The sequence below is a fragment of the Hyperolius riggenbachi genome, chromosome 7 (assembly GCF_040937935.1).
Source record: "Hyperolius riggenbachi isolate aHypRig1 chromosome 7, aHypRig1.pri, whole genome shotgun sequence".
NCBI lineage: Eukaryota > Metazoa > Chordata > Amphibia > Anura > Hyperoliidae > Hyperolius > Hyperolius riggenbachi.
Genome location: NC_090652.1, coordinates 113,370,462 through 113,393,501, shown reverse-complemented (window position 1 = coordinate 113,393,501; position 23,040 = coordinate 113,370,462). Strand labels below are relative to the sequence as shown.

Below are 23,040 nucleotides of genomic sequence, written 5' to 3'. Positions count from 1 at the left end.
ACTAGCAGAATCAAAAGAATGTCTACAGCGCCACAGAGATATAGTTTTACAAACTTTAACAGAATTTGGATGGATAGTCAATTACAAAAAAAGTCAGCTGTCACCCACACAAGAAATGATTTTTCTAGGGGCACTATTTTCAATGATTCAAGGTTCTATAGCTTTACCACAGGACAAACAGAACTTTCTAATGTCACAGCTGGCACAGATTCAGCCAAACTCAGTGTTGCCTGCCAGACAATGTATGAAGATTCTAGGGCAAATGTCGTCAACAATTCCACTAGTGCGCTGGGCACACTGGAATCTAAGGACTTTTCAGACCAACTTCTTGGCCCAATGGAAGGATGGAAGCCTAGATCATCCAATATTCATACCACTCAGGGTCTGGAAATCCTTAAGGTGGTGGATGAACCCAGAGAACTTAAACAATTGCTGCTCACTACTCCTACCGGATTGGGAGACCATAACGACCGACGCAAGTGCGCTAGGATGGGGAGCAACGTGGAGAGACATGGCAGTTCAAGGGGAATGGCCCTTTTCCACAGACAACATTGTGTCAAATATACTAGAAGTAAGAGCTGCCCTCCAAGCTTTAACTTCTTTTCTACCAGGGATAGTGGGTCGTTCAGTGATGCTTCGGATGGACAACAAGGCAGCAGTGTCGTATGTGAAGAGACAAGGGGACACCCACAGCAATTCACTACTCAAAGAAGTCCAGCCGATTATGTCCCTTGCCCAGACCCACCTGAAAGATCTGACAGCAGTATATCTTCCTGGGGTAGACAATCATCAAGCAGACGATCTCTCAAGGAACTTCATAAATCGGCACGAGTGGGCACTGAATCCAAAAATATTCAATATCCTGGTAAAAAAGTGGGGAAACATGCAAATAGATCTATTTGCATCACCAGAAAACACCCAGCTTCCTCGTTTCTATTCGAGGTATCCTTGTCAGACTGCTCTAGCGGTGGATGCCCTAGCCCAACAATGGACATTCAGAAGGGGGTATGCGTTCCCACCAATTCCATTGATCTTCAAGTTCCTCCAAAAAGTTACAATATCGAAAGTGGAAGTGATAGCGATAATTCCGTTCTGGCCGAAGAGGCCATGGTTTACTCTTCTCCACTCTCTCCTCACGGATCATCCGTTTCACATTCCAACAGATCAAGATCTCCTAACTCAACGCCAGTACATTCACCCGCATCCAGAGAGGTTAAACCTAGCGGCTTGGAGATTGAGGGGCAGAGACTCATAAATCAGGGTTGTCCGGAAAGAGTTCTGTCCACATTACTTTCAGCAAGAAAACCTACAACAACTACAGTTTATAATAGAACGTGGGATAGATTTGTTACTTTTGCTGAATCCTTTCCTTTTAACCCCCTTGATCCTTCAGTTTTCAACATAATGGCATTCCTACAGCAGGGTCTAGATATAGGTTTGGCCTATAATACATTAAAATCACAAGTATCTGCAATCTCAGCAGTACTAGGAAATTCGTGGGCAGTAAACCCTCTTATAAAACAGTTCTTCAGAGCAGCTCTAAAGATGCGCCCTCCTATCAAGCCAAAGTTTCCACAATGGGACCTTCCCACAGTACTAGAATATCTATCCTCTTCAACCTTTTTTCCGTCCGAAAATGCATCAATTGAAGTTCTAACTTGGAAAGTGACCTTCCTCATTGCCATAACATCTGGAAGAAGAGTTTCAGAACTTCAAGCTCTAAGCTACAAGGAGCCGTTTTTATGTTTCTTTGAGGATCGTGTAGTTCTACATCCTGTAGAAGCTTTTATTCCAAAAGTCGCATCTACTTATCATTATAATCAGGATTGGACTTTACCAGCATTCAAAGATTCGGAGAATCCAGACCTTTCACATCCACTAGATCCTGTATCTGCAATTAGATCCTATATAGAAGCCACAGCTTCATTCAGACAGTCAGATAAGCTTCTTATAGTTCACAAAGGAATAAACAGAGGAAAGGCCGCATCTTCCAGAATTATTTCTTCATGGATTGTACGAGTAATTCAAGAAGCGTACAAATTCAAGGGAATGAATCCACCTCAAGAAATTGTAGCCCACTCTACAAGAGGAATGTCTGCTTCATGGGCCTCGTTAGGAAAGGTTTCATTAGAAACCATATGTAAAGCAGCAAACTGGGCATCCAGCCATACTTTCATAAAGCACTATAAAATTGAGCCGGCAGCACTTTCCTCAAGTGCTTTTGGAAAGAATGTGATTTCCTTAGCATCGGCTTCTATTGTGTAAATAAGTAATTAAAGTTCGTTTATGCACCTGCTTCCCGCCCATATAGTTTTATTTTTCTAGTTATGTGCCCATCTGTATGCTGCCATGGAGATATCAGGGAACAGGAAAATTGTATACTCACCTACTGTAATTTTCCTTTCCTGATATACTCCATGGCAGCATACAGCCCCACCCTAAGCAGGCGGTTCGGCCTCAAGTGGGGAATATGGAGTAAGGGGTGGAGTAGCTTTTATTCAAATTTAGTCCTATCTGGCAGTTGTAGGCGGAGAACTGCCCATCTGTATGCTGCCATGGAGTATATCAGGAAAGGAAAATTACAGTAGGTGAGTATACAATTTTCCTGTTTTTGCTTTGGCAATGCTAAATGTATTTGGTCCTGCCAATAAAGCTTTTTTGGATTTGGCTGGCAGGGACAGGAGACACAGTACATGCAAGTAGCCTCTGTGTGATGTGGGACTGCAATACAGATACGCTATCTGCTCTATCTCAGTCTCTCCACTCCACCTGGGGGGCAATCTCCCCGCAGGCCCCCTTTCATTCAGTGATTTCGGGCTGGTGCCTGGTGTATTCAGGTTTGTTGTTGTAAGGCAATGCAAAATACTAGGCTAGCTGATAAAACTGCAATTAAAGGGCAGGCAAGCTGGTATATATACACAGCATGATGCAGAGCTTGCCTGGAGGGTCCGTGGGAAAAAATCTGTCTCTCTCCCCTATGTCATAATGACTGCATCTTGTTAAACAAGGTGAACATTTTTTGACAGTCCCTAGACTCCAGGTGGGCTGCTTTCTGACTTCTGTGAGAGACTGGCAGGGACAGGAGTCCTACTACAGGCAAGTAGCCTCTGTGTGATGTGGGACTGCAATACAGATAATGCTCCATCTCAGGCTATTCTCAATTTCTCTCCACTCCTCTTCTCTCTGGGCTAGTGCACGCCAAAATCACAATAGCAATCGCTAGCAATTAGTGAGTGCGATTTTCAGAGCGATTTCTGAATGAATCGCTCAAAAAAATGCTACATGCGGTATACCTGCGATTTTGAAAAAATCACAACGCTGCTGTGGGAACACCCACATAGGGTAAAATTAGCCAAGCGCTTTTCAAATCAATGTTGATTTGAAAAACGCTCAGAAGCCCTCTTGGTGTGCACCAGCCCTCCTTCATTCACCTTTGTTTCCCTCTTCCCCTAGTGCTGGCTGGCTGTGTCTTCTTGTCATACAGGAAAGCTAAATAAAAGTGCAATCCTGGTGAGGCAAATTATTATTATTTAGTATTTATATAGTGCCGCCATCTTCCGCAGATGCATATATCCCTGCATCATATGGGTATCGCTTGCGCTATGTGACATGTGACATATTCCACTGAATTGTCCAAACTAAGTCTATCTCCCATTCCTCTCTCGGGGAGTTGTTCCAGCGCTGTCCCCTGTTCAAATTTGCTGCTTCCAGAAGCCCTCAGAAACACTTGTGTCCTTGAGTACTTCCAAAGATAGGCAGCTCCGTAATACGCCAGCGCACTTTTGTGCATGGGCAGTATGGAGCCACCTGTATTCGGAATCCCTCGGGGACATAAGTGCTTCTAGACCTTTCAGGAATCCCCCCCCCCCCCTTAAAAATCCTGTGTTTGCCCCTGAATGTACCAGTGCTGCAACAAGCTGATTCATTCAGCTAATACCAGCAATGAAGGGTTACAGGAGACAGATGCGGGCTGTGCTAGCAGGGCTTGCCTGTTCAATGCACGGAAGACAAATGCAGAGAAGAGGTGTCGGCTTACCAATTAGAGTGTCTGTGGTGTCTGCACGGCCAGTGTCCTTGTCCCATCGGAGCTTCAAGAGCCAGGATGCTGGGACTGAGCTGAGGGGACACTTGGCACTCTGCAAGAACGCTGCAGACACGAGGCAGGACTGGACTCTTCTGGCAGTCTCTGCCATTTCAAATGAGGATAGATGCACCACGCTATCTCCACATCTCGTCACTGGCTGGCTGTGTCTGGAGTGGAGTGGACCCGACCCGACCTCCTCTGTCCTCCATCCCTCTCCTCCGGGCCAGCAAATTCTCCAGTCCACCCCTGGGCGGAGCAGAGCAGTGCAGCAGGGATTGATTGCCAAAGAGCCGTTTGGGGAGTCGAACATGAGTCAGAAGAGCCGCTTGCAGAGACAGTGTCTCTGCAAGCGGCTCTTCTGACTCCTGTTCGGCTCCCTGTCTCTGCAAGCGGCTCTTCTGACTCCTGTTCGGCTCCCTGTCTCTGCAAGTGGCTCTTCTGACTCCTGTTCGGCTCCCTGTCTCTGCAAGTGGCTCTTCTGACTCCTGTTCGGCTCCCTGTCTCTGCAAGTGGCTCTTCTGACTCCTGTTCGGCTCCCTGTCTCTGCAAGCGGCTCTTCTGACTACTGTTCGGCTCTCTGTCTCTGCAAGCGGCTCTTCTGCCACTGGTGTTCAGCTCCTGTTCGGCTCTCTCACCGGACAATTCAAAATCCCGGGAGGACGGCCCGGACAGGTCTGAAAAAGTGGACCTGTCCGGGCAAAAGAGGACGCCTGGTCAGCCTAGCTATGCTGGGTGCTTTGTTATGCTAGGCTGGGGTGCTTTGCTATTCTAGGCGCTTTGTTATGCTGGGCTGGGGGGCTTTGCTATGCTGGACGCTTTGTTATGCTGGGCTAGGGGGCTTTGCTATGCTGGGCACTTTGTTATGCTGAACTGGGTCGCTTTGTTATGCTGGGCTGGGGGGCTTCCTATGCTGAGCTGGGCACTTTGTTATGCTGAGCTGGGGGAGCTGGGGACCTTTACAGGGCTGGGTGCTTTGCTGAGCTGGAACAGGGAGGCCTGGTTTCAGCACTACAGACCTCAGATCATGGCGACTGGGGAAGGCACAGCAGGATGCACATACAGTAAGTGATGTCACTTCCACATTTTAAGTGCGTCCTGCTCTTCCTTCCCCAGTTGCCACGATCTGAGAGGCCTGGTCATAGCAGGAGCAGGGAGCCGAGGTGCGCACACTGCAGCGGGAGGGAGGCGGGACAGCTGACCACATAGTATCCGGGGCACCATGGCAGCAGGTTCATGGGCGGTGCCCCGGATAAAACCCCTTAGCGATGCCACTGTTCTCATCTATCCCTCTTTCTGAGATATCTGCTTGCCTGTGGCCACCTTAACGAGGACATTTACAAGCCTGCAAAATGCAGACTTGCTGCTTTCCATCTTTCTTTATTTAAAAACTTCAAGTAGGGATAAAACTTTAAGCAATATGGCATAGCAATAGTTAACATTGCCTTTGCTGCCCTAAAAAGTCAATATAGGCAACAAGCCAAGGATTATCCCTGCAAGAGCAGAATCAGACTTGTTTTTTTATTTCAAGTGTAATAGATTAGACCCTTCTATGAGGTAAGCTGCTTTTCTACCTTTATACATAACTGAGTGAGTGCCTCTTAACCACTTGTATCATGTTACCATCCGCGGAGGGGGGGGGGGGGAGTGGTAGGTAGGTAGTAGCAGAGACATTAGCCCTTTTTTTTTTTTTTTTTTTTGGAGGTAGCGACCACATCTCAAGAGACCAGACTCACACAGGCATTCCCCATGCAGTGAAGGTAGTTGCGGTCTAGCAACCCTGGTTTGTGAGTGTCCCTTCGCCAGAGACGCCGCGGGACCCGCCGCTGGAAGGTAAGATTGTTACATATATAAATACTTAAATAAATAAACCATTGAGAGGATGTAAAAGCCAAATATAAACCTACGATACTCTGAAAATGGTCTTTTGTATGTTTTTTTTTTATCTGATGACTACTTGCCAGTTGCCAAGTATTCTTTAGGCACCTATCCAAATCACTATAGTTCCCTGCTGACATCTGCGGACTGCTTACTGCCAGAAACACATTAAGAGCTCATTCTTCCTAGGCCACCATTGGGTTATGATTATACCCCGTCACCACTATTTCCCTCCCCTCCCTGTTAGATATGCGTTTGAACACCTAATTATATGTGGCTATCTGTATTTCAGGTATAATATTTAGTAATGGAGAATCTTGGAAGACCATGAGAAGGTTCACATTGTCAGCGCTTCGAGATCTTGGAATGGGGAAGAAAACAGTGGAAGCCAGAATTCAGGATGAAGTGACTTATCTCATAGACTCCTTTAAATCCTACAATGGTATGCTGTTCTCCATGAAACCACATCTTTCCAAAATTTGCTCCTGTACTTTGAAGAGGAAACCGTAATCCTCAGTAGGAAGGGGGGCATTATACACAAGAAAATATTTCAGTCTTACTGGTATTTATGGGACCAGGGGCATAACTACAGGGGAGCAACCCTTGCAACTGCGTAGGGACCCAGAGCTGTAAGAGGGCCCCAACTACTACTCTGATAAAGGGGTCCATACTTCAGATCAGATGTCCATCCCTCAGATGTTTTTGTGGCCATACTTGCTATGGGTGTGACGATGATGGCCACACTTGTTTTATGACCCTTACAAGATGTTCCCCCGGGCTGTGAGGATAACAAGGGGAGGCAAGGGAAAAGGTGTGAAAGTCTTCTGAGGGGACGCATGATTTGTAGTTACGCCCCTGTATGGGACACCTTCATACAACTCATCTGTAAGATATTTTAATTGGGAAGCCAAAATAATTCCCCAGTGTACTACATAAATGGAATTCAACTGATTTTATAACAACTTTGGCAAACAGCAGGTTGGTGATGGTATCTTTTTATTTCTTTTTATTAAATGCAGGGAAACCATTTGACACAAACCTCATAGTGAACAGTGCTGTATCAAATATAGTCTGCTCTACAATCTTTGGCAAAAGGTTTGAATATGATGACCCAGTATTTCAGACGCTAATTCGGGTTTTGGACGATAATAATAGACAACTGGGAGCTCCAAGGGCTTTGGTAAGGATTACGTTTGATCTTGTCATTGGCTAAAGTAAGTGATCAGTCCTAGTTATTTTGATATTGCCTGGGGGCAGCAAAATAAATATCTATCTATCTATCTATCTATCTATCTATCTATCTATCTATCTATCTATCTATCTATCTATCTATCTATATATATATATATATATATATATATATATATATCTCCATCCAGACTATCCAAGTCTGGCCACTTCAGGTTCTGGACGGTCAAAACTAGAAGTGGCCATCTCACTGCAGCCAATGCCCAAAATGAATCGATTCCTGGCGGCTCTGTTCTTCTCCTCTGGCTTTTCCCCCTGCCCCTTCCTATTGACTTGTGGCAGCCAGGGACAACATGCATGCTTCCAGAGTAGTTTGTCACGGCAGGAAAGCAGAGCGGGAAGGCTGCAGACATTGCTTCTGCCAGCACCCGCTCTTCAGGAACAAATGTCACGAATCCCTGCTTCCCTGCCGCGATGAACGACTCTAGGTGCATTTCGTGTGTCCCCGGCTGACAGAGGTCAATAGGAGGGGGTCAGGGGGAGGAGCCAGAGCCGTAAGAGAAGAACGGAGCCGACAGGAAACGAATTCATTTCGGGCATTGGCCACAGTGAGACGGCCACTTCTAGTTTTGACTAGAGATGTAGCGAATGGTTCGCCGGCTAACGGTTCCAGGCGAACTTTGGGGGTTCGCGTTCGCCTGGACCAAGCGAACTTTTGCGGAAGTTCGATTCGCCCCATAATGCACTATGAGGGTCACCTTTGACCCTCTGCATTACAGTCAGCAGGCACATTGTAGCCATTCAGGCTACACTAAGCCCTGGAGCCCCACCCCACCCCCCCTTATATAAGGCAGGTTTGCCGGCCATTACACTCACTCGTGTGCCTGCTAGAGACAGACCAGGGACAGCTGCTGCAGACTTGTTCTCCTAGGGAAAGTTAAAGGGGGAAGAGGCGCCCAGAGCAGATAAAATACATTAAAAACAAATAAAATGAAAAAAGTGAGGTGGCTTACCTCAATGAAGACAAATTCACGTATTAATAGAATTTTATTGCACTGGCAACGCGTTTCGTGGGTGCATACCCACTTCCTCAGGCCAAATAGCAGTGCCTCAATGAAGACAAATTCACGTATTAATAGAATCTTATTGCACTGGCAACGCGTTTCGTGGGTGCATACCCACTTCCTCAGGCCAAATAGCAGTGCCTGATAGTGCTTGTAGCCACAAAGTGCTTGTAGCCTTCATTGAAGTAAGCCACCTCACATTTTTCATTTTATTTGTTTTTAACGTATTTTATCTGCTCTGGGCGCCTCTTCCCCCTTTACCTTGTGCCTTCACCCTCCTTTTGGAGGGGGATCAACCCTCTTTGACCAGTTTAGGTCATTTGAGGTTTGCTTTTTATCAAGAGTGCGACCATCACCAGCTCTGTCTGGTCACCCGAGTGGAGTCGGGGTTATACATCTCCACCTGCTTCTAGTGGTCGGTTGCCCTTCTGCAACCCACCTTTGTGAGTATAATACATTCGCATATTTTACATGCTTCTGGTACTGTGACATACTGCACCATTTGGGCTCCTGTTGTCTCTGTGTTTTCTTCCTGCAGGGTGCAATTTTTATTATCCCTACTTTTTGTCCCTCCTAGGGAAAGATTAGTTAGGCTCTTGGCTTGCTCCTGGCTGATTGTTATTGCTAAAATAGCACCCCTCAACAGCTCTTTTGAGAGATAATGTTTTCCAGATGTGTTTTTTTTTTTTTTTGTGTTGCTCACTGACATTACACAGCCCTATCTGTTGCAGCTGGACCTTGGTAATTGTTATTACTGTGCCAGCCAGGTCCTGCCTAACCATCTATACCTGGACACCTACCTATGCCTACCTAACTACTGGGGCACCTACTTACCTATACTGGGACACCTACCTACCTACCTATACTAGGGGACCTACCTATGCCTACCTACCTATACTGGGTCTCCTACCTATGCCTAGCTAACTACTGGGTCTCCTACCTATGTCTAGCTAACTGAGGCACCTACCTATGCCTACCTACCTATACTGGGACTCCGACCTATGCCTACCTACCTATACTGGGACTCCTACCTATGCCTACCTACCTACCTATACTGGGACTCCTACCTATGCCTAGCTAACTACTGGGACACTTACCTATGCCTACCTATCTATACTGGGACTCCTACCTAAGCCTAGCTAACTACTGGGACACCTACCTATGCCTACCTACCTATACTGGGACACCTACCTATGCCTACTTACATACAAGAAGATAAGGTCATTGCTTCATTGTGGACAGACCAAATTTGATCAGCTGGACAGTCACTTTTGTTCTATCATTGAGCTACCACAGCCCGGCGACCATATGGGCTTGAAAACCGCCACGGCCTACACTCTGGCCACGGTGCGCACCGGTCCAGCACGGCCGTCACTACGCAAACAGCTGTTTGCGGTGCGTTACACAGTGAATTTGTAGCGTCAGTGTGAAACAGAACTCTAATTACTCTCCCTGATTGATGTATACACATGCAAGATTTTTGAAAGCACTTTAGGCCTGCAATTTAGCATTCAATGTCATTTCTGCCCTTAAAACACTGCTTTGCGTTACATCCAGATTTTTCCCTGGGTCTTTGGGCATGTATCCCACTCCGCCATGCCCCCCTCCAGGCGTTAGGCCCCTTGAAACATGTTTTCCATCACTTTTGTGGCCAGCATAAATGTTTCTATTTTTCAAAGTTCGCATCCCCATTAAAGTCTATTGCGGTTCGCGAACTTTTCCGCGAACCGAACCTTCCGTGAAGGTTCGCGAACGGGGTTCGCGAACCGAAAATCGGAGGTTCGCGACATCTCTAGTTTTGACCTGCCAGAACCCGAAGTGGCCAGACTTTGGGTTCTGGCTGTAACACATATATGTATGTACGTACGTACGTGTATGTGTGTATGTGTGTATATATGTATAGTGTTCGCCACTGTTCGCCCGGATTTTGGCCGGTTCGGTTCGGCACCCCCCGAACACCTCATGGTGTTTGGGAGGGTGCTCGGGCATGCTGCCCGAACACGAAAAGGCCTTTTTTGTTCGGCCGAACACAGCCGTGTCCGGCCGAACATAGCCCCCTATAGGGTCCCAGCATAAAGGGAGAGCATGCCCCGAGCGTGGGGGGGGGGGTCGGAAATGCCCCCCACCCCTCCCCGCTAAGCTCTCCCTTCTGCTGGTACCCTATAATTAAATTTAAGTGCCCAAAAGTACCTGAGGAGGTACATTTGAAGTCGCGTCAAGAGTGCGCAGAAGTACCGCGATGACGCGTATGAGGGTACGTGTCATCATGTAGATGACGCGACTTCAAATGTAAACAGGAAGTGCGTCAAGAGAGGGCGGAAGTACCAGATGGTACTAGCGCCCAAGAACTCCGGCTTCCCTCTTCCTGCCCTCCTCCTCCTCAGGTACTTTTGGGCACTTAAATTTAATTATAGGGTACCAGCAGAAGGGAGAGCTTAGCGGGGAGGGGTGGGGGGCATTTCCGACCCCCCCCCCGCGCTCGGGGCATGCTCTCCCTTTATGCTGGGACCCTATAGGGGCCCCAAAGGGACATGTTCGGGTTGGGTTCGGCTCGAACATGCCGAACATCAGGGGCATGTTCGGCCGAACCACACCGAACCCGAACATCCAGATGTTCGCCCAACACTAGCTATTACAGTAGATAGTACAAAAAACGGCACAAAATACAGCAGTGGCAGTGTCAGCAAGGTACATTACAAAAGCAGTGTTTTCACTAGACCGTCTAATTGATTCAGTAGCTGCAACCTTAGTGGGGGAAGAAAGTGAGGGAAGTAGGTGCTGGAGGTGGGATGGCATGGAGGGAGTTCAAGAGGTTTACCGCAGAAGGAGTCCTATGCCTTGAAGTTCTGGTGGACATGGTTCGAAACCTGTGGCCTGATGGTAGCTGACTGTGAGGGCTGTTGGCAATCCTTGACGCTTTGGTGCGCTAACTGGAGTTATGAAGGAGTTCCAGTGAGGGGAGCGGTCTCTTCATGAATCTCTCTGCTAATCTGATGACCCTCTGTAGTTTGTATCTATCCTTGGTGGAGGAACCAATGCACCAGTGTAAAAGTAGCCCAAAAAAGACAGCATACTGCGCTTCAGATATCATGAATGTTATGCAGACTCCTATTCCATGCTCACATTCTGGTTCTGTGTAGGTTTCACTAGTGATTTCCTGCAGCACAGCTTTCCAAAACTCCTTAGCATGACGATTTGAGTGCAAGCAGCAGCACCAGGAGCCTCACCTGCAGAGGCTGTTTTTACCTTCATCATTAAGGCTCCTTTAGGTCATGTTATCTAATTTGCAGCTGTATAAGCCATGCTTGGCACATAAAAGTAACATCTGGCACTGCGGTTTATTGAGCCCTCTGATGGGGTATTTAGAACTTAGCCTGTAGTTGTGCTATAAGCATTTTATCAAAAAGACCTATTCATCGAAAAATGAAACACTTTGGGTTTTTTTGTTTTTTTTTGTTTTTTGTTTTTTTTATATTTAGTTCAGCTTTAAAGCAATGTTTACTGTGGCCGCTTGGCAGCAGTGCTGAACAACATAATTTAAAATATTAGTTAAAACATTACAAATCAAAATAATAAAAAAACAAAAAGTAAACTTTAGTAAAATTGGTGCAAATCATACAGAGGTAATTTAACAGTGCAGATGGCAATAAACATCCCAGAAGTTGCCTAAAAATTAATAATTGGTATAAATACTGAATTTCCATCAATGAATCTATACCGTAGCTTTCTATTAGAATCAGATCAGCATGATGTGTCCCAGCAATCCAACTCAACTAATGTGAGCTTGGACATTACTCACTATATATTTCCTCATATTCAAAAAAATAATTAAAATATACCTAGTATAAATCAGAAGTATGGGCTGGTGCACACCGAGCGGCTTTTTGGGCGTTTTCCGATCCGCTTGCGGCTGCGGATCTGCTTGGTCAATGTATCTCAATGGGGTGGTGCACACCAGAGCGGCAGGCGTTTTGCAGAAACGAAAAATGCCTGGGTGAGGCATTTTTTGGATTGCGGATGCGTTTCTGCCTCAATGTTAAGTATAGGAAAAACGCAAACCGCTCTGAAAAATGCCTGTTCAGAGCGGTTTTGCAGGCGTTTTTGTTACAGAAGCTGTTCAGTAACAGCTTTACTGTAACAATATATGAAATCTACTATACTGAAAACCGCAGCAGCAATCCGCAAAACGCTAGCAAAACGCCTCATAAAAATAAAAAAAAGCGTTTAAAAATCTGCTAGCATTTTGCGGATCTGCTAGCGGGTTTTGGTGTGCACCAGCCCTATATGGGGGTCCAACCAATGAATTAACCAATTCAAAAAAGGTTAGGTCTAGGCAACTTGCACGGCGGTACTCTTCCCTCCCGTTTCCCCACCGCAAGGGCCTTGCACACTTCACGCAACACGACACAATGCGCCAGAAGTACCCAAATCGTCACAATGGCGATGCAAAGGCTGCAGTGGTTCATGCCTACTGCACAGATTATGCAGCAATGGGTGACACGGCGCACATGCATGGACCGACGGGAATCCCAGTGACCTGCTTCCTGCCCATCAAAGAGTGTCACTAGCGGGGCGGGCCTATGCATATGACCCTGTCGCTGCACCATGGTACAAAATCATATGAAGCCTCATATCTTATTAAGAAATGGAGAAAAAAAATCATAACTTCTCGCTGCTATTGCTACCTCGGTTTCATAGCTTATAGAGCATCTACAAGATGTACAGTTGTATTGCTGGAGGCACACAGTAGCTTTTTCCATTATGATCATGAACAACCATACAGATCAATATAAGTTGCAGTCCCTGTATCAAAATGCAACACTTGCCCTCATACAGAGGTAAATTTATGCCAAGCATTAAACCAAATGTGTGTCATGGAGTGTATTGCTGCCATCCTTGTAGACGCTTTAAGATGAACTTTGGGTTCCTTTTGGCCATGTAATTTTAGTAGGCAGAAGCCCCACCCCAGAAATCATAAGCTCCCCCTACCCTTCTGTCCACCGCCTAGTTTCTCGGGATAGAGAAGAGATTATATCACTATAGTTTACAACTACCACCATGGATTTGAGCGAACAGGTTGCACTGGCCAGATCTATGCATCTGGACATCCTAGACAGGAGGAGGACTGTTTAGTTTTTGAATGCACTTGGGGAGGGGCTGGAGGGTGAGGGGACCAATAACCATACATGTTTGCAATTTCATTTAGGCTTTTAGATGGCTACAGACATACCACTTTGGTATTAATGGTTTTTTGTTTTGTTTTTTAACCCGTTTTATATTACGGTATGTTTCTTTATTGACCTTTCAGGAACTGTAAGTAGTCATTATACTAAATTCTATATATGTTTATAGGAACGTTGTGTTTTTTTACTGGGACTATAAATGCTTTAATTGCACCTTTTTTAGATAAATATTTTCCTGCATGTAAATAATGTGGCCCTGGCATTCGCCTTACAATGCTACTGATGAGAGAAAGGGGTATCGTTTGTAATATGCCTCCTGCCCTTATTTTTAAGGAGAAAAGGCTCAGTTTTGTCACCATAAAATTGCCAATAATTTGGAAAATCTGTGTGCATACTCATTACCATCCCGCTACCCCTTAGCCTAAGGTTCTGACAATACTGTGTTTTATCTCCACAGCTGTTTAATTTTTTTCCTCGCATTGGATTCCTTCTTGGAGCGCATAAGAAAGTCGAGCAGAACATCAATGATCTCAAAAAGATTTTTATAAACTCCATCAAACATCGGAAACAGGAATTTGATGTCAATGATATCTCTGGATATATTGATGCTTACCTACTAAAGCAGGAGAAAGATCAGGTAAATACTTCCCATGCCTATTAAATAGTATTTGAGCTGCAGAAGCTGCAGTCGTGAATGGGTCTTTGTTCTTCTGCTAATGCTGCTATGCACTTCAGGCTTTTTTCTTTTGGAGCCTTTCTGTACCTCCAATCACTTTTTCACATATAGTACATGCTATACTTCATCAGGCAACTTTCATTGTTTAGTAGAGAATGAAGATGTCAGCCTCCATATTCCTCTCACTTCAGATTCCCTTTAAATAAAATTAGCATCTTCTAATTCAGATATTAGATTTTTTTTTTTGTTTTTCTTTTTTTTTTTTTTACATTTTAATTTCTATTATACTGTAGTTCTCTGCAAAAAGATGTAATTGGTAGGCAGGGGCATAACAATAGAACCTACATGGGATGCAGCTTCAGAGGGGCCCAGAAGCAGTAGGGGGGCCCATGGGAGGAGACATTTCCTTTTCCTGTCCTGAGAGACTGATAACTAAGGGCATGGAGAGAAAAAGCTTTCTGCTCTCTGCACAATTGTTCTAATGGTTGCATCTGCTCAGCCGCTAATAAGGAATCATACAAAGTTTTGTAGACAAAGATTTAAAGATCTGTAGACAGTCCCTATTCAGTGTGCCGCAGGCTCCTGTGTACAGCGCCCAGTCCCCAACCTCTGTACACCTCCCCCAAGTGCATTGTACTGTAGTGATGCTGGAGAAGTCTGCTGAGCCAGTTATGCTCCATCAGAGATGGACAGAGTGAGTGTAATAAGCTGAGGCTAGGAGCACACTCATCTGTCGGTTTTCTGTATGCGTTTTCTGCTCACCATGTGAGTCTGTATGTGTGAAAACATTCACGATTTATCACAGAAGCTCATGTAAGTGATAGAGCAAATGTGTGCAGTGCTTCACTACAGAGCCAGCCTTTGGGGGGGGGGGGGGCAACTGGGGCGATCAGGCCCCGCGCTTGAACAGGCCATGCGCCGCCGCCACTTGACCCCCCCCCCCCCCCGGCCGCGTGCCCGTGCGGCCAGCTAGAGAAAAGAAGAGGGAGAGCTGTGAGCAGCGGTGGAGAAGGGGGCTATCTCTCCCCCTCCTTTCCCTCACCTTAGGGCTCTCCCTCCCTCGCTCGCTGTCTCGCGCCAGCGCCGGAAGTTCTGGTGCCGCTGCTCTGGTCTGGACCAGAGTAGCGGCTAAACCATCCTACGCCGGCACTGCATCGAGACGGAAGGTAAGTCCAGCCCGCTGCCTGCCAGCCACCCGCACATTAGTTCGGAGGGGAGAGCGAGGGAGGGAGAGGCCTAAGGTGAGGGAAGGGGGTAGAGATGGCCCCCCTTCTCCACCGCTGCTCACAGCTCTCCCTCTTCTCTGCGCTGCTCCCCTCCTGCCGGGGGCACACCTGGCTACCTATTCTGGGCACATATACCCCTGCCTGCATATACTGGGCACATATACCCCTGGCTACATATACTGGGGACATATACCCCTGGCTACATATACTGGGGACATATACCCCTGGCTACATATACTGGGCACATATACCCCTGGCTACATATACTGGGGACATATACCCCTGGGGACATATACTGGGGACATATACCCCTGGCTACATATACTGGGCACATATACCCCTGGCTACATATACTGGGCACATATACCCCTGCCTACATATACTGGGGACATATACCCCTGACTACATATACTGGGGACATATACCCCTGACTACATATACTGGGGACATATACCCCTGACTACATATACTGGGGACATATACCCCTGGCTACATATACTGGGCACATATACCCCTGGCTGCATATACTGGGCACATATACCCCTGGCTGCATATACTGGGCACATATACCACTGGCTGCATATACTGGGCACATATACCCCTGCCTGCATATACTGGGCACATATACCCCTGGCTACATATACTGGGCACATATACTGGGCACATATACCCCTGGCTACATATACTGGGAACATATACCCCTGGCTACATATACTGGGCACATATACCCCTGGCTGCATATACTGGGCACATATACCCCTGGCTGCATATACTGGGCACATATACCCCTGGCTGCATATACTGGGCACATATACTGGGCACATATACCCCTGGCTGCATATACTGGGCACATATACCCCTGCCTACATATACTGGGCACATATACCCCTGCCTACATATACTGGGCACATATTCCCCTGGCTACATATACTGGGCACATATACCCCTGACAACATATACTGGGCACATATACCACTGGCTACATATACTGGGGACATATACCCCTGGCTACATTACCCCCTGGCTAAATATATGTGCCCAGTATATGTAGCCAGAGGTATATGTCCCCAACATATACCTCTGACTACATATACTGGGCATATATACATCTGGCTACATATACTGGGCATATATACACCTGGCTACATATACTGGGCACATATACACCTGGCTACATATACGGGGCACATATACACCTGGCTACATATACTGGGCACATATACACCTGGCTACATATACTGGGCACATATACACCTGGCTACATATACTGGGCACATATACACCTGGCTACATATACTGGGCACATATACACCTGGCTACATATACTGGGCACATATACACCTGGCTACATATACTGGGCACATATACACCTGGCTACATATACTGGGCACATATACACCTGGCTACATATACTGGGCACATATACACCTGGCTACATATACTGGGCACATATACACCTGGCTACATATACTGGGCACATATACCCCTGGCTGCATATACTGGGCACATATACCCCTGGCTGCATATACTGGGCACATATACCCCTGGCTATATATACTGGGGACATATACCCCTAGCTACATATACTGGGCACATATACCCCTGGCTACATATACTGGGCACATATACCCCTGGCTACATATACTGGGCACATATACCCCTGGCTACATATACTGGGCACATATACCCCTGGCTACATATACTGGGCACATATACCCCTGGCTACATATACTGGGCACATATACCCCTGGCTACATATACTGGGCACATATACCCCTGGCTACATATACTGGGCACATATACCCCTGGCTACATATACTGGGCACATATACCCCTGGCTACATATACTGGGCACATATACCCCTGGCTACATATACTGGGCACATATACCCCTGGCTACATATACTGGGCACATATACCCCTGGCTACATATACTGGGCACATATACCCCTGGCTACATGTACTGGGGACATATACCTCTGACTACATATACTGGGCACATATACCCCTGGCTACCTGTTCTCGGGACATCTCTACCCCTTTGCTGAATTGGCTGAATTTTGCAAGACAAAAGTTACTACAATGTGAATTTTGTGAAACGTGAACCTTAGAATTTCCAAATTAATTGAAGCATGAGCTCCCCCACCCCCGCACTTAAAACCACCATGCAAATGTTTGTTTTTTTATTGGTTGGCTTAGTGGCCTTTACCTGACATAATTGTTTTCAAACAATAATAATAAGGAATACTGCATTAAAGGCAGACAAGCCCATGAACGTCGTGATAAGGTATATGGCCTACACTTATGGCTCTAGGCCCCGCATGTGACACTCGCCCCAGGCCCCGCATACTCTAAGGCCGCCTCTGCTTCACTACTGCAGTTTTTATCTGCATGGGGAAAACACATTCAAGTGTGCACTAGACAACTGAATAACATTGGTTCTCAGTTTTACCTGTGCAGTAAGTGGGGGCCCATCCAAAGTTTCACAGGGGAGCCCAGTGATTTCTAGTTACACCCCTGTTGGTAGGCATAGACTAAAAGGAGGAGGAGGCATGACATACACAGGAAGGATTATACATTTCAACAACGTAGCTAAGGCTCTTTTGCAGATATTATGCACTTTACATTCAGATGCGTCAAATATAAGGATGGTCAGAATGGCCGATTTCCAGTTCCGTGGAAAATCCGATTGCTGCCAATGTTGATAACCGATTTCCGAGCCGCCTTTTTTTTTTTCTTGGTCATCTTTTGCATTCTCTGACTGGCCAAATACTTTCGAGTTCTGTAATTGGGCTACAATTACCAAGTTGTGATATTTCCGCAGAAATCCGATTTCTGAGATTTTATTTCTGAGGACTTTTTCTTGGTCATTTTTTGCATTGTTGGATTGGCCACATACTTTCGAGTTGACTCTGCATTCTCTGATTGGTCCAATGCTTCCGAGTTCTGTGATTAGGCTAAAATTACAGAGTTGCAGTAATGCAGTATTTGGAAGTGCCAATTTCTATTAAGAAATGCAGAAATTTCAATTCTCCAAAATCTGAATGAGCATCCCTAGTCAAATACAGCAAGAAGTTTTGAATCACATTTTGTGATGATCCGCTCAGCTGGCTGCACAGGCAGACAGCTGTTTGTCCATTCCTCTAGTCTGTGGGCTGCAGGTCTCTGGAACAGAGACCTGTCTTTCCATTGCAAGTTTCTGGTCTGTTCTCTTGCTGGGGAATTTGCATACATTCGTTATGCAAATCCCCTACCTGCCTTCTTTGATGACTGGCACTATAAGAGCTTTATGTTTTCCAGAAGGCTTGGCTGGTCATTTCCTTTCCATGGTCTGTTCCTGATGGACACTGCTGGAGTGTCAGCCATTGCTATCTAGTATAGTTAATTCCTGGGGGTTGCTTTAGGCTCCCCTTCTAGCCCAGTCAGGTTGTATTATCTGTATTGCCTGTTCTGTCTTGTCTTGCCTGTTGCCATTATCCTGTCCCAAAGGTGGTCGACAGGAAATGGTTCTGATCTCTGTTCTTGGAGTATAGCTGGTGCAGCGGTTGCTACCAGCTATCTCTTCTGTTCTGTCTCCTGGGATCGCGCTAGCTACTTTTCGCTAGCGCTGGGGATCCTTCTGTTCTGTCTTCTGGGATCGCGCTAGCTACTTTTCGCTGGCGCTGGGGATCCTTCTGTTCTGCTACTCTGTACCTGGATTGCGCTAGCCACTTTTCGCTAGTGCTGTGGATCCTATCTCTCGCTTGTCCCTGTTTTCGTGTGTCTGTCTTGTCTGCTCTGCTTGCTGGAGGCTCGGTGAGGTAACCGTTAAGCAAGCGCTCGCGTCCTCTGTTTCATGTTTGTCTGTCGATGGTTAGTTAGGCGTGCTTGTCTCTATTGTGCTTATCACGTGGAGACCGCGCATAACCGCGTGCACTGTTGCGAATGAGTGCGGTGTTCGCGGTTAGCTAGCGTTTGTTATTTTCCGTATCTCCTTATTGTATTATTTGCTGTGCCTTTGCTACCCTCGTATTCTATTCTGATCTGCCTTGTGTCACGTCTGGCGATCGCACCTCTCGCGATCGCGTTCCTATTTCATATCTGCTGTTGTGTGTGCGCGGTCGCGGGGTGGCGACTGGATTGGCGCACACACATACAACCTGTCCCTTTGCTCAATCTCATTCGCAATCGCCTCTCTTGCGATTGCGTTCTGCGCTTCGTACAATTCCTGTCTGGCACTTGTGGAGGTACAGAGGATTGGTTCCTCTGCACTCCCCAGCGCCATCTGCCGACAGGAATTTCCCTCTACAGGTGCGTAGCACCTTTTGCTGGGTGCCTGCAAATATACGCTTGTGGAGGATTTCCGCCGTGTCAGCGCACGCGTTGTGCGCTGATCACTGAGAAAGTTCCACAATCGTTACACATTTATTGGCTAATTTAGAGGCAAATATAAAAAAAAAGCTTTCAGCTAATAAGCTTTCATTGGACTTAGTCCCTACCAAGGTTCCTAGGAACCAAGTCCGATGAAGGCTTACTAGCCGAAAGCTTACTTTTTATTTGTCTCCAAGTTAGCCAATAAATGGTATCCTCATGATTCAAAACTTCTTGCTTTTACTGATGGTTAATACGGTACAACACTCTGCTGCTTCTACTAGTCAAATACAGTTAAGTGAATAATTAGACAGCAGAAAAAACTAGGTAGCATCATTCGATTTTGTTTCTGCCTATAGGAGTCAAGTAAAGCTGATAAATACTTCAATGATGAAAACCTGGTCCATTCAATTTTAGATCTGTTTGCAGCTGGGACTGACACGACATCTACCACACTTCGCTGGGCCATACTACTGATGATGAAGTATCCAGAAATACAAAGTAACTAATAAGCAGAATTACAAAGTGATTGTTTTTCGGGTAGGAGTCTACTTAAAGGGGAACTGAAGAGAGAGGTATATGGAGGCTGTCATGTTTATTTCCTTTTAATCAATACCAGTTGCCTGGTAGCCCTGCTGGTCTATTTCTCTGCAGTAGTATCTGATTAAAACCAGAAACAAGCATGCAGCTAGTCTTGTCAGATCAGACTTATAAGTCTGAACCACTGAAACACCTGATCTGCTGCATGCTTGTTCAGGGGCTATGGCTAATAGTATTAGAGGCAGAGGATCAGCAGGGCTGCCAGGCAACTGGTATTGTCTAAAAGGAAACAAACATGACAGCCTCCATATACCTCTCTCTTCAGTTCCCCTTTAAAGTGTATCAGAGACGAAATCATATAAAAGATTTATACATATCTGGGACTTCCTCCAGCCCCATCTGCACGGATCACTCCCACGCCGCTGTCCTCAGTCTTTTCCGTCTTCGGTAATGAGTACATGTAGAAAAAAAGAAGAAAACCGAGAGCCCAATATAGTGTAGTAATTCCGATGTGGATGGTGAAATAATTTAATACTGAATATACTCACAAATATGGGTTGCCAGCCAGGCAACCACTTTAGGCGCAGGTGGGGAGAATTATAACCTGACCCCACTCAGGTATAAGAAGTCGCTCTCTGTAGACAGGAAGAATTGGGATAACATCCCTCCACCAGGGGTGGACTAGACTAGATGCAAAGGTTTGAACAGAGGCGCCAAAATAGAGTAAAAATGTCTAAAAGCAGTCAAAAACGGGGAAGTTGGTGGACTTACCTCCCTTAAGGATAAACCGACAATGATTTGTTATTTCATTAATAAAACAACATTTAATTGTAGCTCCAGTCTTTGGTAACGGGTTGCGTAACTCCGGTCAGCCACGGCCATTCTGAGCATGCGCAGTATGCTCTCTCCATATCTCTCCGGCAGAGAATAGTCAGACTGGCTGCGAAGAAACAAACACAGGGTAAATAATAATACAGATAATGGTGTACACCAAATAAGGACACTGGTACAGAATACAGAATTGGTAATTAGTGATAAATATAACATTATGAATAAAATGCATAACAGATTGTAAGATACAAACTGAATAACAATTTCCAAGACACAAAAGGGAAAGAGAGCCCTGCCCTTGCAAGCTTACAAGGAATGGGGGGGGGGGGGGAGACAAGAGATGGGGTAGTATACAATATTCATACCTAGAGGCTTATCTAGTAAAGAGTACAACTTGGCCAGAGGTCAAGGGGAATGCCTAAGGTAGAGCGTATGCTTGTCAGAAAAGGTGAGTTTTGAGGGAGAGTTTAAAGATTTAAAAAGTTGGAGAGTGATGAATGTGTTTTTGAATGGCATTCCAGAGGAGGGGTGAAGCACATGAGAAATCTTGTATACATGAATGCGAGGTGGTGATTCTAGAGTATGGAAAAAAGGTTATGTGCATCTGGGTTGGTATCTGGACACTGGTGTGGAGATGTACAGGAGAGAGAGATTGTGGAGAGCTTTGTAGGTTAGGGTTAGGGATTTGAAATTGATCCTTGCTAATTGGCAGCCAATGAAGAGCTTGACAGAGAGGAGCAGTAGAGGAAAATATCAGTCAATCTATCAATCTATATCAATCTAAGCTTTCTCTATTTCTGGATAGCCAGATATAGTAGTATGTATGCCTCCATCTCCCAATAGGGATTACCCTGGATAGTACTACAGTTGTCCTCTTTCTCGTAAAAAGGGGTTACAACTACTACAACATGGCACTGCCAGACTTTTTTTGCAACTATCCTGTCTTTAAAAGACAACTACTGCGAAAAAATGTAAAATAGTTCCATATAAAAAAATAATTTCTCCCAGAGTAAAATGCACTATAAATTACTTTTATCCCATGTTGCTGACTTGCTGTATTAATATCAGATAAAATTGAAAGTAACGAGTGATGAATATATGTTGACATATTCTTACTCCTGTTGTCACTATTTACACTAATGTTGTAGAGAAAGTACAAGAGGAAATCCAGGCACATGTTAAGCAAGGACAGATGCCTACAGTTGATGATCGGAAGAATATGCCTTACACTGACGCGGTCATACACGAGATACAGCGGTTTGGCAATGTTGTTCCTTTAAATGTGTCACACACCACTCCCAGAGATGTGTTTTTCCGAGGATACTGCATCCCTAAGGTGAGGTGTAGGAGAACTCCATAAATGTTGATTGCATTGAATTTTGAATAGAAATTGCATTTGTAATTTTTTACTTTTTTGAATTTTCTGTACCGATATCCACTAGGGTACCATGTCTGTTTCTAAATTGGATGCTGCACTCGTACTGTTGCAGCCGAATTGCTATAGCAATACCATACACAGCTATAGGGATTTGGATGTGTGCTGCGGAAAACTGTTGCATGCCTTTCTAATCGCACCCACATGCAATTCCGATGGCAAACCTATTGTCTGAATGTGCAGCGTTTCCCCATTCGGATTGCATAGATGAATGAATATCTAATTTGTGAGTCTTGGGGTACACACAGCCAAGTTTCCATATCCAGCTTGCCTCTTTCTGTAACGATTGCTGATTACCACCTCTTTTCAGTCTTAACAAATGCTCTATCTTTTGCCATCTCAGCAGCAACACCTTGGCCATTATTCAATTGTTTTTTTTCTCATAAGTTTTCTCCAAGGAGAATTTTTCATTTTCTGTTTGAACTAACTTTTCAGTGCTCTGCAAATAAAGAAAAAAAAAAGTACCAATAAGTTGAGGAAAAAGTACGGTCAAAATTATGCTGAGCGTTTTTTTTTTTTTTTTGTTTGTTTTTTTTTTTGCCTGATGGTGGCTTAAAAGGCATTTTAAAGACAATAACCACTATGCAA

At 45.5% G+C, this 23,040-nt stretch overlaps 1 protein-coding gene across 1 annotated transcript in view; it reads left to right on the top strand.

Moving 5' to 3' along the window:
• The window catches only part of LOC137524543 (cytochrome P450 2K1-like), a 51,360-nt gene that overhangs the window by 14,802 nt on the left and 13,518 nt on the right, over nucleotides 1–23,040 (top strand). The window contains exons 3-7 of the mRNA XM_068244530.1: nucleotides 6,252–6,401; nucleotides 6,979–7,139; nucleotides 13,852–14,031; nucleotides 20,006–20,147; nucleotides 22,166–22,353. Coding sequence (XP_068100631.1) covers nucleotides 6,252–6,401; nucleotides 6,979–7,139; nucleotides 13,852–14,031; nucleotides 20,006–20,147; nucleotides 22,166–22,353 — 821 coding nt within the window. The remainder of the gene's footprint in view (nucleotides 1–6,251; nucleotides 6,402–6,978; nucleotides 7,140–13,851; nucleotides 14,032–20,005; nucleotides 20,148–22,165; nucleotides 22,354–23,040) is intronic.